General features: G+C 41.5%; 1 protein-coding gene across 1 annotated transcript in view; it reads right to left on the minus strand.

The window, feature by feature from the left end:
* Positions 1–349: 349 nt before the first annotated feature.
* Positions 350–15,307, minus strand: part of LOC138797667 (girdin-like) — a 53,718-nt gene continuing 38,760 nt past the window's right edge. Inside the window, exons 9-16 of the mRNA XM_069978120.1 lie at positions 13,122–13,189; positions 11,555–11,612; positions 7,350–7,414; positions 6,873–6,949; positions 6,703–6,785; positions 1,659–1,757; positions 937–1,059; positions 350–625 (exon numbers count right to left, since the gene is read on the minus strand). Of these exons, the coding sequence (XP_069834221.1) occupies positions 560–625; positions 937–1,059; positions 1,659–1,757; positions 6,703–6,785; positions 6,873–6,949; positions 7,350–7,414; positions 11,555–11,612; positions 13,122–13,189 (639 nt within the window). The 3' untranslated portion in view covers positions 350–559. The remainder of the gene's footprint in view (positions 626–936; positions 1,060–1,658; positions 1,758–6,702; positions 6,786–6,872; positions 6,950–7,349; positions 7,415–11,554; positions 11,613–13,121; positions 13,190–15,307) is intronic.

Below are 15,307 nucleotides of genomic sequence, written 5' to 3' on the forward strand. Positions count from 1 at the left end.
TCTCTTGAAGAAAGTGGCCATGTTTTTGTAGCACTGGATAACCCCTTTAACCAGCACTGGTAGAGTAGCTTCACACGTACCGTATCGCTGCGTTTTAATCGCTGCGTTTTTATCGCTGCATTTTTGGTGCGATTTTTACATGTGAGTTTTGATTTTCACATAAAAATCATGTGAAAATCAAAACGCGCATGTAAAAATCGCACCAAAAACGCAGCGATAAAAACGCAGCGATACGGTACGTGTAAAGGCACCCGTAAAGTGAATCCTGAGCTGTGGTTGTTCCAGCATTTGCTTCGCACAGATTGATAAATGTGGTCCATGTCTCTACCTATAAATGATATGGCCTACGTAATGATTATATCCAGGATTTATTCATTTCATTCAGGTAAAATATACAGGTGATAACCAACACACAATATGTATTTTTATTAGATAGGTTTCCAGGTGTGTTCTATTAAAAATAGTAAAACACTCCCTAAAAAAAGTTTACAAGCCCAGAAGTTCATGCATAATACTAGTCAATAACTGGTTTATTGAATATATTGTCTCCTTTTGTTTACTAATAGTTCTTCATCGAAGGCAGTGGATTCCGGCTTTGATTTTCTAAAACTATTTTCAATGAATCCTAAAATTGAAAACATTGTTTAGTACACATGATTTTAGCAGATTTTACACTTACAAGGGGAGATTTATCAAACATGGTGTAAAGTGAAACTGGCTCAGTTGCCCCTAGCAACCAATCAGATTCCACCTTTCATTTTCCAAAGAGTCTGTGACGAATGAAAAGTGGAATCTGATTGGTTGCTAGGGGCAACTGAGCCAGTTTCCCTTTACACCATGTTTGATAACTCTCCTCCTCAGTATATATAGGTAATGGCCAAAGGGCTATTTTACCCCGATGTATTCTGCAGCTCACGTGGTATTCTGTCATCTTACCTTAAGTGCATGTACTCTGCTTATCCACTGTACTGCCTTCCTATCATCTGGATTTTGAGAATGTCTCAGAAGGCCATCATACGCCTGTCTAAGATGTTTCAGTTCAATTATGACAGCTGTAACCTATTGTAGTAATAAACAGCTTTCAGAGACCGCAATCCATAATCCATAACTGGCCGCAACAGTGATGGCAGTGAGCACAGCACATTACAGCGGCATGAGAAAACCAGAGCATGGGCTTATAAAGACACTGTACTGTGGGTTTTCTCCAAGCCAGAGAGTGCAGCAGAGTCTGGTCCTGAAGCTCCCATTAAAGGGGTACTCTAGCGGGAAAAAAAATCTTTCAAAGCAACTGGTGTCAGAAAGTTATACAGATTTGTAATTTACTTCTATTTAAAAATCTTCACTCTTCCAGTACTTATCAGCTGCTTTATATCCTGCAGGAAGTGGTGTATTCTTTCCAGTCTGACACAGTGCTCTCTGCTGCCACCTCTGTCCATGTCAGGAACTGTTCAAAGCAGTAAAGGTTTTCTATGGGAATTTTCTACTGCTCTGGACAGCAGATAGCACTATGTTGAGATTTTTTTTCAGCCAGAGTACCCCTTTAATTTCCACTGGAGCTTTAGAGCGCCACTGCACAGTGACATGTCACTCCTTTTTCTGTTGTATTCCCTGTCTCCCATTGAAATCAAGGAGATTTTTGTTAGGTGAAACTAATGTACCTGATTAATTCTTTTATGATAGTTTTCTCTCAGGCCCATGCGTTCATTCAGGAGTTCTTCCACTTTTTCTCTGCTATTTTCACTATTTACTTTACAGTCCTAAAATATAAAATGTTAAAGAAATATTAGAATATACAATAGACCATAATGTGGAAGATTCAATAATAATTGTGCATCTTGAGACAGTCACTCAATGCACAATGTGTCAGACTGATCAGAAGGGCAACGCCATGAAGATGAACCTGCTGTAGACTTTAAGTAGAGTCCAGTACAGGCAGGGGGGTGCGGGAACATAATTAGGCAGTGTCGGACTGGCCCACCAGAGGACTGGAGGATCCTCCGGTGGGCCCCCAGCTTTAGAACCTGCACAAACACTGACTGACATGTTGTTTCTCACTGGTTGTTCATTGGTGGGCCCCCAGGATCATTTCCTAAGGTGGGCCCCAGTTACCCCAGTCCGACACTGTAATTAGGCATGTATACTTCTTACTTATTCCTGCAACGCTCCCTCACCTCTTGTGGACCCCTGTCGGCCTCTGCATCTTCTGCTCCTGCAACGTCATGACCTGGTCAGGAATGCCCACTCAGCCAGTCAGTGAGTGGGGTGGGACACTGCTGCAGTCACTGACAAGCTGGTTGGACCCTTCCCGCCATGTCAAGATGACAACAGAACACGGGAGAAAATGAAGACCAGACGGTAAGAGCAAGGTAGTGATGCAGCACTGCGGGGGCATGAAGACAGGTAAGTATAAACACTGTATTTTTTGTTTTCCCCAGAGTTTTCTTTTCAATACAACCCTCAGTCTTAGTTGACATTCTCATTATATGCTCTTTCAACATTGACTAATGAGCTGCTCTTGGCATGACTATATATATATATATATATATATATATATATATATATATATATAACTAGAAAATGTACCCGGCGCTGCCCGGGTATAAAGTGTCAGTGTGTTAATTAGATTTGTTCTAAGGTGCCCAGGAGGCCAAGCTAAAGGTATTGTTTCATCTGAGTTAATCAGTGGAATTAGTGTATACCTGTAGTGCATAGTTGGAGGGGTTCTGTATACCCACAATGTATAGTTTTTAGGGGTCTCGCATATCTGTAGTGCATAGTTGGGGGGCTGTATACCTATAGTGTATTGTTGAGGGAGGTCCTGTATACCTGCAGTGTACAGTTGGTGAAGGTCCTGTATACCTGTACTGTATGGTTCGGCGGTCCTGTATACCTGTAGTATATAGTTGGTGCTGTATACCTGTAATGTATAGTTGGTGGAGGTCTTGTATACCTGTAGTTTATAGTTTGAGGGTCCTGGATACCTGTAGTGTATAATTGGTGGAGGTCTTGTATACCTGTAGTATATAGTTCGGGGGTCCTGTATAACTATAGTATAGAGTTGGTGGAGGTCCTGTATACCTGTAGTGTATAGTTTGGGGTCCTATATACCTGTAGTATATAGCTGGTGGAGTTCCTGTATACCTGTAGTATATTTGGGGTCTTGTATACTTGTAGTATAGAGTTGGTGAAGGTGCTGTATACCTGTATTATAGAACAATGAATAAAGGATAAAAGGAGGCACTCACCAGCAGTGTATTCAGACCATCCGGCTTTTATTGCTGTGCGCAGGGGGAGCGGGGGAGACAAGGTGGGTGACCGCAGTTTCGCGGCTTAGTGCCGCTTTGACGAACCCCCGAACCTGTATTATAGAGTTGGTGTACCTGTAGTGTATGGTTTTGAGGTCCTGTATACCTGTAGTGTATAGTTTGGGGTCCTATATACCTGTAGTATATAGTTGGTGGAGTTCCTGTATACTTGTAGTGTATAGTTTTGGGGTCCTGTATACCTGTAGTGTATAGTTGGTGGAGGTCCTGTATACCTGAAGTATATAGTTGGTGGAGGTCCTGTATACCTTTAGTATATAGTTGGTGGAGGTCCTGTATACCTGTAGTATATAGTTTTGGGGTCCTGTATACCTGTAGTGTAAAGTTTGGGGTCCTGTATACCTGTAGTATATAGTTTTGTGGAGGTCCCGTGCACTTGTAGTGTATAGTTTTGGGATCCTGTATACCTGTAGTGTCCTGTATACCTGCAGGGTTGTATTTACCCGTATGGCAGTGCTATTCAGTCACAGTGTGTCTGTATTGGTCATGTCTGGTATGGGGGTGTTATCCAGTCACAGTATGGCGGTATTGGTCAGGTCTGGTGTGGCGGTGTTATCCAGTCACGGTATATTGGTATTGGTCAGGTCTGGTATAGCGGTGTTATCCAGTCACAGTATGGCGGTATTGGTCAGGTCTGGTATGACAGTGTTATCCAGCACAGTATGGCGGTATTGGTCAGGTCTGATATGATGGTGTTATCCAGTCATAGTATGGTGGTATTGGTCAGGACTGGTGTGGCGGTGTTACCCAGTCACAGTTTGCCGTTATTGGTCAGGTCTGGTATGGCGGTGTTATCCAGTCACAGTATGGCTGTATTGGTCAGGTCTGGTATGACAGTGTTATCCAGCACAGTATGGCGGTATTGGTCAGGTCTGGTATGGCAGTGTTATCCAGTCACAGTATGGCGGTATTGGTCAGGTCTGGTATGACAGTGTTATCCAGCACAGTATGGCGGTATTGGTCAGGTCTGGTATGACAGTGTTATCCAGTCACAGTATGGTGGTATTGGTCAGGTCTGGTATGACAGTGTTATCCAGTCACAGTATGGCGGTATTGGTCAGGTCTGGTGTGGCAGTGTTATCCAGTCACAGTATGGCGGTATTGGTCAGGTCTGGTGTGGCAGTGTTATCCAGTCACAGTATGGCGGTATTGGTCAGGTCTGGTGTGGCGGTGTTACCCAGTCACAGTATGGCGGTATTGGTCAGGTCTGGTATGACAGTGTTATCCAGCACAGTATGGCGGTATTGGTCAGGTCTGGTATGACAGTGTTATCCAGTCACAGTATGGTGGTATTGGTCAGGTCTGGTATGACAGTGTTATCCAGTCACAGTATGGCGGTATTGGTCAGGTCTGGTGTGGCAGTGTTATCCAGTCACAGTATGGCGGTATTGGTCAGGTCTGGTGTGGCAGTGTTATCCAGTCACAGTATGGCAGTATTGGTCAGGTCTGGTGTGGCGGTGTTACCCAGTCACAGTATGGCGGTATTGGTCAGGTCTGGTATGACAGTGTTATCCAGCACAGTATGGCGGTATTGGTCAGGTCTGGTATGACAGTGTTATCCAGTCACAGTATGGTGGTATTGGTCAGGTCTGGTATGACAGTGTTATCCAGTCACAGTATGGCGGTATTGGTCAGGTCTGGTGTGGCAGTGTTATCCAGTCACAGTATGGCGGTATTGGTCAGGTCTGGTGTGGCAGTGTTATCCAGTCACAGTATGGCGGTATTGGTCAGGTCTGGTGTGGCGGTGTTACCCAGTCACAGTATGGCGGTATTGGTCAGGTCTGGTATGGAGGTGTTATCCAGTCACAGTATGGCGGTATTGGTCAGGTCTGGCAGTGTTAACCAGTCACAGTATGGCGGTATTGGTCAGGTCTGGTATGACAGTGTTATCCAGCACAGTATGGCGGTATTGGTCAGGTCTGGTGTAGCAGTGTTACCCAGTCACAGTTTGGTATACCTGTTGTGCCCTGTATATACATGTACTGTATGGATGGAGTAGGGGGCCCTGTATATACATGTACTGTATAGATGGAGTAGGGGGTCCTGTATATACATGTACTGTATAGATGGAGTACGGGGTCCTGTATATACATGTACTGTATAGATGGAGTAGGGGGCCCTGTATATACATGTACTGTATAGATGGAGCAGGGGGTCCTGTATATACATGTACTGTATAGATGGAGTAGGGCGTCCTGTATATACATGTACTGTATAGATGGAGTAGGGGGTCCTGTATATACATATACTGTATAGATGGAGTAGGGGGCCCTGTATATACATGTACTGTATAGATGGAGTAGGGGGTCCTGTATACATGGAGTAGGGGGTCCTGTATATACATGTACTGTATAGATGGAGTAGGGGGTCCTGTATATACATGTACTGTATAGATGGAGTAGGGGGCCCTGTATATACATGTACTGTATAGATGGAGTAGGGGGTCCTGTATAGATGTACTGTATAGATGGAGTAGGGGGTCCTGTATAGATGTACTGTATAGATGGAGTAGGGGGTCCTGTATATACATGTACTGTATAGATGGAGTATGGGGTTCTGTATATACATGTACTGTATAGATGGAGTAGGGGGCCCTGTATATACATGTACTGTATAGATGGAGTAGGGGGTCCTGTATATACATGTACTGTATAGATGGAGTAGGGGGTCCTGTATATACATGTACTGTATAGATGGAGTAGGGGGTCCTGTATATACATATACTGTATAGATGGAGTAGGGGGTCCTGTATATACATGTACTGTATAGATGGAGTAGGGGGTCTACCAGTTATTACTGTGGATGTTGTGAGGCAGCTTCCCTAGCAACCATTGCTCCCTGTGAAAATGAAAGCAGTAATCCTATTGGTTGCTAAGGCTCCAACTGCCGTGTCTGCTGCAGCTAATTATATCACCTGTGTTTGCAGTGAGGAGATTTTCCCATTCATCTCTATGGGGCGCCTCTCTTTCCCCTCCCCCTCCCCTCCTGTACATGTGGCGGGGATGGGACCTTCGCAATAACCTTCCCGGGCACCCAATGTATCTGGGTGCCAAATTTGGGGTCAAACGGTTCAGGCGTTTGGAAGTCTATAGAGGACAGACAGACAGACAGAAGGACAGACAGAAAGACTTTGATTTTTATGATATAGATATATATTGTGTCCTTCTTAGCACAGATAATACTTTGATATTGCTCTATTGTGTGAATTTTGTGTGATCTTGTATGCAATTAAATTTCATAAGATGAGAAGCTGTTTGAAATAAGACTACTACTTTAGCCTTGGTTTACTTTGTTATACATATTTTATTAAAAACTAAGCATATGGCATGGAAATATAATCTCGGTGTAACTGTATATCCTTTGTCTATACTGTTCTTACCTGGAAATCCTTTATCGTCCTTATAAGAAATTTTAGAATCTTTTCTTTTTCGTTATCCAATCTAACATTATTCATCTTAAGACCTTGAAAAGGACAAAGGAATAATGAAGCGACACAAATGCAGCCCACATTTTACATAATGTTTCAGCCTGTAAAATGCATAAACTTACATTCTAATTTACTGAGCAAATCTGCCAGATGTTGATAGCAGGCAACAATAATGTCTGTATTCAAGTCAGTTCTTTTGCTGGAGAGAAAACAGAATGTCTTATCATCCAAAAATTAACTAAACAGTTCTGACTCCAGCATGCATTTACTAATTAACATAGGCACAATACTACAAAACATAAGGGCAGTCAACATGATAAAAATGGTAATTAAAAATTACACTTGTGAGTAGAATTGCACTGTACTGCAATGTAAACTATATAATCATCTTAATGTTGTAAACCATGGCCTAAGCCAAAACAGGGCATGCACAATGTCATGTAATGTAATACAACGGATGAAAGAGTGGGCAAAATACATGAAGAATATGATGAAATGATGCTTTTACCGTAACAGTACTAAAAAGAAACTGCAACGTGTGAACACAGACTTAGACAATTTACTGTGAGCTTCAAATAAACAAATTTTATGTCATTTACCTTCCATTTTTGTGAGTACCATTCCCCGAAGAGCTCCCAACCATCACATTTGATTCTTTTTCATCCTTAATAGTTAAAAGGAAATATGTAGTATTAAATGCAGAGGAACATGATAAATGATCATTACAATGATAGTATCTGCTGCACACAAGCTCACATGTAACATGTAGTAACTCCTTAGCGACCATTCATGTTTTTATAGTGGTCATCATATACGGTGGCAGCCTAATACAGCCAGGTACAGGTCTTCTTTGGCGGGCTAATGGCAGCTAGGCTGTCATACTGACTATCCCCAATAACTGCCAGGTCCAGAGAAGCCTCCGATCGTGGCAGTTTAATCCATTTTATGCCGCAGTCAAATCACCAAATCTCCTCCACTCCAGTATCACAGGTCAGATCGAGCGCTAATCACAATAATAGAAGATCCAATGGGAAAATTATTCTACATGTCAGTACAAATACGGCAATACCATTTTTGGGTAGTTTTTGTTTTTGTAAAAAATAATAAAACCTTTAAAAAAATCCTTATTTCTATGTTCTGACCTCTATAACTTTTATATTTTTACATTTACAGGGCTGTGGGAAGGCTCATTTTTGTGCAGTGATCTGTAGTTTTTGTTGGTAGCACATTTGCTAAAATATAACATAATGATGTTTTTTTTCTGTTATGTGACCAAAAATCAGCAGTTTAGTATTTTTTTGCATTTACGCTATTGGCTGTGCCGGATCCGGAAAGTTATAATTTAATAGTTTGGATAATTATTGTGCGCAAAACCAAACATTTAAATTTTTTTTTGTATATTTACATTTTTTTAATGGGGAATTTTTTTTAGGGTTTTAAAAAAAACAATTTTAACTTTTTTTACAAAATTTTTAAGCCCCCCCAGAGATCTATTTTAAGCAGTCACTCGATTGCTTATAACAGATCATTATACTGCATTTACATTATACTGATCTGTTAGATCGGCACTCGGCTTGTAAAGTTGGTCACAGCAGAGAAAGTCAGTGAGAGATGGTTGGCCTGTGCGATTATATCACTGAGGTGCCAAATGGACCTCTTGACCATTGTTTGAAAAATTGAAAGAATAGCATTGAAGTCATTTTCAATGTCATTCATTACTGACGATTGCCAGCACCAGAAGGCAATCGGTACCCGCTGGTTATGACACAGGCCTGGCTTCTGGGGCTGCATTATACCTACCCCATTTGATCCATGCGATAATTGGACTTCAAGGGTTGGGACAGGTTAAAATGCAATAAAAAAATAAATAAATGCAGGCAAAATATATTTTTTCATTATCCTCCCCAAAAAATTAATAACATTTAATCAGGAAAAACTAGTTACAACTACTATAATGCAAACATTGCAAAATGAAACAAAGGAGGCTAAAAAGACTGCATTCCTAAATAAAGGACTGTCTTATCACATGGCAACCATATTACAAGTTTAGGCCGTGCTCACATGGCGTAAGAGACCGGCTGTTCCGTGACCAGGCCGGTCTCTGAAAAGATCATCACTGCAGTACCATCCAGATGATCTTTCTCCCCAGAGTTCTGATGCGGTCGCATCAGCACGCGCCCGCATCAGTACTCACCACAGCACACTATGAAGCTTGCGGCCGGAGACACTCGCTTCAAAGTGTGCACTGACAGAGCTTTCTGCAGCCGCTATTCATTGAATAGCTACCGCAAAAAAATGACATGTCAGTTGTTTGTGGCGCCGCTAGGGATCCCGGACGGAACGTATACTATGTACTACGTATACTACTATACCCCATAGACAGCAAGCCAACGTAGAAATATGAAAAAAAATATGTTTTGTGAACATAGCCTTATACTGTACACTGAAGGGCGGAATCTGTTCTATTTTAATAGTGCAATGTGGCAACGCTTGTCAGGATTGGGAACTGCAGGTATTAGACAGCCCCGCAGTCCCCCACACGATTCTTGGTGGCAGCAGAGGGGACCGTGTCGCCCTCTACTGCTGCCACTCAATTGAAATTGATATGTAAACAATAAAAGTATACATTTATTTCAATGAAGTTGCATTAGAAAGTAATATAACTTCATTAAAGGGGTTATCTGGCGCTACAAAAACATGGCCACTTTTCCCCCTACTGTTGTCTCCAGTTCAGATGCGGTTTGCAATTAAGCTCCATTTACTTCAATGGAACTGAGTTTCAAAACCCCGCCCAAACTGGAGACAACAGTAGGGGGAAAGTAGCCATGTTTTTGTAGCGCTGGATAACCCCTTTAAAGCAATGTACTAAAAATACTCTATCATAAGAAAAAGAATGGTGAAGGCACTCACCGTGTGTCTGAAGAATCACGCATGCGCGTGGGAAACAGCTGTCACACAATCAGTTGCTGAGCGGCGTCCCCGCTTGACTGCTACACTCTCTGTTTGCTCTTATTGCGTTTTCACGGAAGAGCACCCCAAATCTTACCGCATGATCTAGCCCAGATTTACCATTGTATGCATGTTAATTGTGCCGGTCTGCTGTGTCTTCATTGGGACTTGTACTAAAAATACTGCTCACGGAGTGGTATGTCTTGAGTGAGGGGAAGATATTTGAAATCCCCTCGCTCAAGATATACTACGCAGGCTCTGAGACTCGTGGGCTGCACTGGTACACAGATGCGATCTCCGCCCCCGGCTCCCGACGGGTTTGATTGAGATTGTGATAGGCAATAGGTGTTCTTTGAGAAATAGCGAACACGGAATGTGTTTTTATGCTTTATTGTGCAATATCCTCAATGTCCTCATTTCTACTTATATATTTATTTATGCCACTGTTAACTTGTTGACTTTTCATGGACTTCCAGTAGCGCCGCTCACCTCAGCTTGGTGACCCGGAAGTGAATTACCGATTTTGAGTATGTTACATTTAAAAGTTGCACATTGTTTTGTATGCTTATGTTAGAGAAAGGCCCGCTCTTGTACTGGCTGGGCCAAAAAGGGTGAAGTTACATGTTACTTTACTCTGCACCAATTCTACATAAGTGCCGGTATACAGAGGGATTCCCCTGGTCCGTTGGTCCCATGTTGATCATTCTACCTGATCTTTTCACACTCATTCTTTGGGGCTCCCTCCTGGCTGCAGCATACTCCCTTTACCAAGCATTGAATAGAGTTGTGCCTATTTCGGAGCACAACTCCATAAGGTGAGTGGATCCAATTTACATCACTCCCCTGGTTTTATATCATTTACGTTATCACACCAGGGAGCTCCTCGCTTTTCTATTTTTATTAATTTTCCGGAATATAGTAGTATGTCAATTATAAGTGTTGGATATTAATGTGAGCGGCATTTACCATTACCTGTAAAGTCACGATAGTTACAATCCCATTGACCTGTACAAGCTATTCAAGCATAAAATATCATCTCTATATTTCCATTTTATTAAGGCATAAACACCATGTATACAACGCAGAGAATTCTAGAAAGGTGCTTGCAGTATTACAGTGTTATCACAATTTACAAGTCACTTGTGCCATCTAGTGGATGTTAGTAACTATGACATTACTGTTTCTTTAACACACCAGGATTTTTTGCTTTTTGCTTACAGTGCAGCATAGGCTATCACTAGAGCATATTGTAGAGGTTCCTGTGTATCTCTGGTGCATATAGTTCTTTAGGTGGCATGCATGGGTTATTTTCCATTCCTATCTCCCCACCCATATGGCTTCCTAATGCAGCCTAGATTTCCCATGATACCTCTGTGATACTTCAAAGGGGTTATCCAACATTAGAAAAACATGGTCACTTTCATCCACAGACAACATGACTTGTCTCCAGTTCAGGTGACAATTGCAATTTATGGTCCGTTTACACGGAGCGATAATTTGCTCAATCAATTGTTTAACGATTTTGAAGCGACAATTTGTTTTTTTTATAATGATCAGCATTTAGACGAAGAAATAAATCATTAGAAAAAATTTGCAATCGACCAACAATGATTTGAGAACATGTTGAAAGACCACAATGAACGATTTCTCGCTCATCGCTTGATCGTTCGCTGTGTTTACACAAGCCAATTATCGCTTGAATGCGATCGTTATGGTGAAAATTCAAACCATAATCGTTCCGTGTAAACAGACCATTAGTTTAGGTCACAATATATGAGGCCAGTCATTGCAGGCGGCTGGTATAAATCTGACTGCTCCAGAATCTTTGACAATCTCTGACAATAACGATGCTCACCAAGTGTTGTGTTTCTTTATTCCTACTGTTTCCACCTTCTTCTTTCCTTATGTACTTCCTAAATATATATAAAAAAAAAAAAATGTTTGTAAAACAACCATATGTGTCAATCCACCCTAAGAAAAATAAAATTAAAGATGAGCGAATTGCTTGTCTAAATGAAGAGAATCACTTTGTTTTATTGGTAAGTTGTTTAGATGAGTGATTTGCTTATCTCTAAAAAAAAAGTCTGCAACTGATCCTTTTGTTCTCTTTTTAAAGCATAACTACAATGGCTGAACAAACACATGTACAGTTTATGGCTGTGTTCACATGACGTCAAAAAACAGAAAAGGGGCCACTTTTTCTATTTAAAAAGACGCCTGTTATTGCCGCGATGTAATTGACTTCAATGCAATGCACTGAAGTCAATGGAGTGACGGACGTCCAATACACACAGTGTATAAAATGACGGACGTTGTCTGCGCGGATTTCAAAATAATGATCATGACAATTATTTTAGGACGTCTATTGCAAACACCAGTCAATATTTTTATATTTATAACCTATAGTTATAAATTTATAACCTATATCAGAACATCAAAATCAAACATTTTTTACAGTTTTTTACAATACTATTAAATACTATTAAACCTACAAAAAAATCTCCACAATAACAACTGTTAAATTAAATCAATTAGTTTATTGTTTAATCAAGACAAAAAATAGCCCTCCCATAAAACCATAAACTCATAATGCATGTTAAAAACCAATGGGGGGAATCCAGTACAAAAGAACCTTACTGCAATCATGAAAGACTACAGGTCACAGGATGGCATGTAATTCACATATAGTACAAGTAACAGGATAGGCAGAAAACAAAATTCCACGTCAGGAACAGTGATCTAATAGCAGCATAAATAACAAAATTGCACAATCCACTTGTATTGCACAGCCCAATAGCAGCAATATGTTAAATAAGTAAACAGTATATACGTCACAGACTACACTATGCCCTTGGGCTGTAAACAAACCAATGTTGTAAGCTATGTTGTGTGTCCCACATCCAAGCCCAATCCCACCCCCAAAAATATATATACTGCCCCCAGCTCACTGCAGCCCTTTTACCAATATACTGACCCAGTGGCCATGTTGTACTGGTTTCCACCACTCCACACTCCAACGCGTTTCGCAACCGCTTTGACAAGGAGCGATGGAGTGGGAGAGTGTGGGTCTTTTATATGTAATTATCTCACCTGGTGGCAATTAACAATGATGCCCGCTGTCAGTATTGGCGCATACAGACTCCACTTCTGGGTTGGGCGCAGAGCGCTGTCATCGAAAGCATGGAATATGCAAGGAGGAGACCGTCGGCGCATGCGCAGGTGACGCGCATCAGCAAGACGCCATCTTGGTGAAGGGCATTGGAGTTAGGGTATGTGCACACTGCTTAAAACAGACGGAAACTCAGTCGCGTAATCCGTCGCTCGCGCCCGCTTGCGGATGTGAGCGCCTCCGCCCGTGTCATAGACTCCAAGATCACCTCAGCGACACAGATATATACAGTAATTCAAATATTCCACTATACCTATCACCATCCGTCTGGCAATTATCACTCCATGAGATGTTATGGTCTTTTGAGTCGCGGCTCTTCTCCTATTAAAAGAACATTAGTTAGATATTTAGTGCAATTAATTATTTGTACAAGTACAGCGGATGGTGGGAACACACTACCCAGTGATAATGTTTTACAATTTACCCCCATCCCATCTAGTAACCACGGAGATCCCTTATAATATACATATCTACAGAATTTATATCAACACCTGTATAAAAATTAGATATCTTTATTAACAACATTATATGTACAAATAAAATAAACAAGAGGCAATTCCAAACATGAAATTGATTTATGTATCATGATGATATTAACTTTGTAGCACTTTTGTTAATGAAAAATCTTTTGCACTAACACTTGTTTTTTGATGATATTGGCACTTTATTCTCCAGCAGTTGGAGATTTATGCACTTTACATATGTTTACAGATTTGCACCTTATTTTCCAGTAGTTGGAGTCTTATGCACTTGGTATTTTGCTTACAGTTTTTTGGAATTATATAGAATATAATTATTCACATTTATGTATATAAATGTAATATATGTTTTAATTTGCCCTCCCCTTCTCTCTTTACCCAGTATAGGTTAGTGGTGATCCATAATATTTCTCTCTAACATCAAAATAGTAAGCCACGCAATAGCCCTGAACACGGATGTGCGCATGCGCTGATGTAAGACCTGGACGCTGCCTATAGGTGACGCGCCTATGACTTTTGGCAATATCGGTCTTGGGCATCGGCGCGCCGCCGGACGCCATGGATGACGTGGTGTGATTTCCAGGAATCATCCGCGCATGTGCCAACAGATCCGGAAGTAGGGATGACATCAGCGAATCAGCGTATAAAAGAGAGCCCACATGATAGAATAGGAAAGGCCCCCTGAGGAAGCAAAAAGATCGCTTTATGATCGCAAAACGTGCGTTGGGGAACTGACCAGACGTGTATGATTATGGGTAAGATAAATAACGATTAGAGTGATATTGTGCAATAATGTAAAGTTGCTTACATATAGACTGTTGGGCTGATGTTACGTATTAGGATGGTCCACAGTGAGGGTAGCTAAATGGGATATACTAAGGACACACGGCAGATAGACACAATTCTGGTGGTGAACTGTGAGTAAATCCAGACGATGTGTTCTTCCACACACATAGCCTCTCATCTGCACTGTCATTTGCACTTTTTTGACCGCTATTGTTGCACAAAACTTGTTTGGAACCCTATTCTGATTACACGGTCTGGAAGATTTCATGTTTGGAATTGCCTCTTGTTTATTTTATTTGTACATTTAATGCAAATAATTATTTGGTATTTTGCTGCCAATCATTAAAATCACTAAGCCAGACGGGTTGACCCTACATACCCTAAATCGATAATATGTTATGAGAAGTAAACAGGTATGTAGTCTCATGTGACCTTAAATGTTATGATTTGTGGTGGAATGTATTTCCTCTTTAGTGATCAATAGTATGAAATACAATAAGTTGTCTCAAAGTATTTGACATCTTTTGTCATCAACCCCACAGTGTGAGGAGTTGTTGTTGACCCCTGTGTGTTATCAGCAGCCTATATCCCTGTGATGTCCCCTGTGGTATCAGCAGCAGATCCTGTAAGGCGTGAGGTGCGGACCCTATATCCCTGTGATGTCCCCTGTGGTATCAGCAGCAGATCCTGTAAGGCGTGAGGTGCGGACCCTATATCCCTGTGATGTCCCCTGTGGTATCAGCAGCAGATCCTGTAAGGCGTGAGGTGCGGACCCTATATCCCTGTGATGTCCCCTGTGGTATCAGCAGCAGATCCTGTAAGGCGTGAGGTGCGGACCCCATATCCCTGTGATGTCCCCTGTGGTATAAGCAGCAGACCCCGTGTGGAGAGGTGCGGACCCCAGGATGGCAACCTGCAGCTGATCTTACTAGCTTCAGTGGCATCTTTTGGACCCACTAACTTAAACCAAGATAAGTAATGACTTACAGCCACTCTGTTTCTGTAAACAAAAAAAAAATGAGGGCATAGATTGGCCCCCTTGGCCCCCTTGAAACAAATCTAATTTGAGGACAACTCTGGTGAAAAACTTTTTCTTATATAACTTTGTAATGTGCTTCAATCAGCTATCTGCCCCCTTCCCTGTCTTTAACCTTCTGACCCCTCTCCAGGAAGT

Source organism: Dendropsophus ebraccatus, chromosome 7, assembly GCF_027789765.1.
Source record: "Dendropsophus ebraccatus isolate aDenEbr1 chromosome 7, aDenEbr1.pat, whole genome shotgun sequence".
NCBI lineage: Eukaryota > Metazoa > Chordata > Amphibia > Anura > Hylidae > Dendropsophus > Dendropsophus ebraccatus.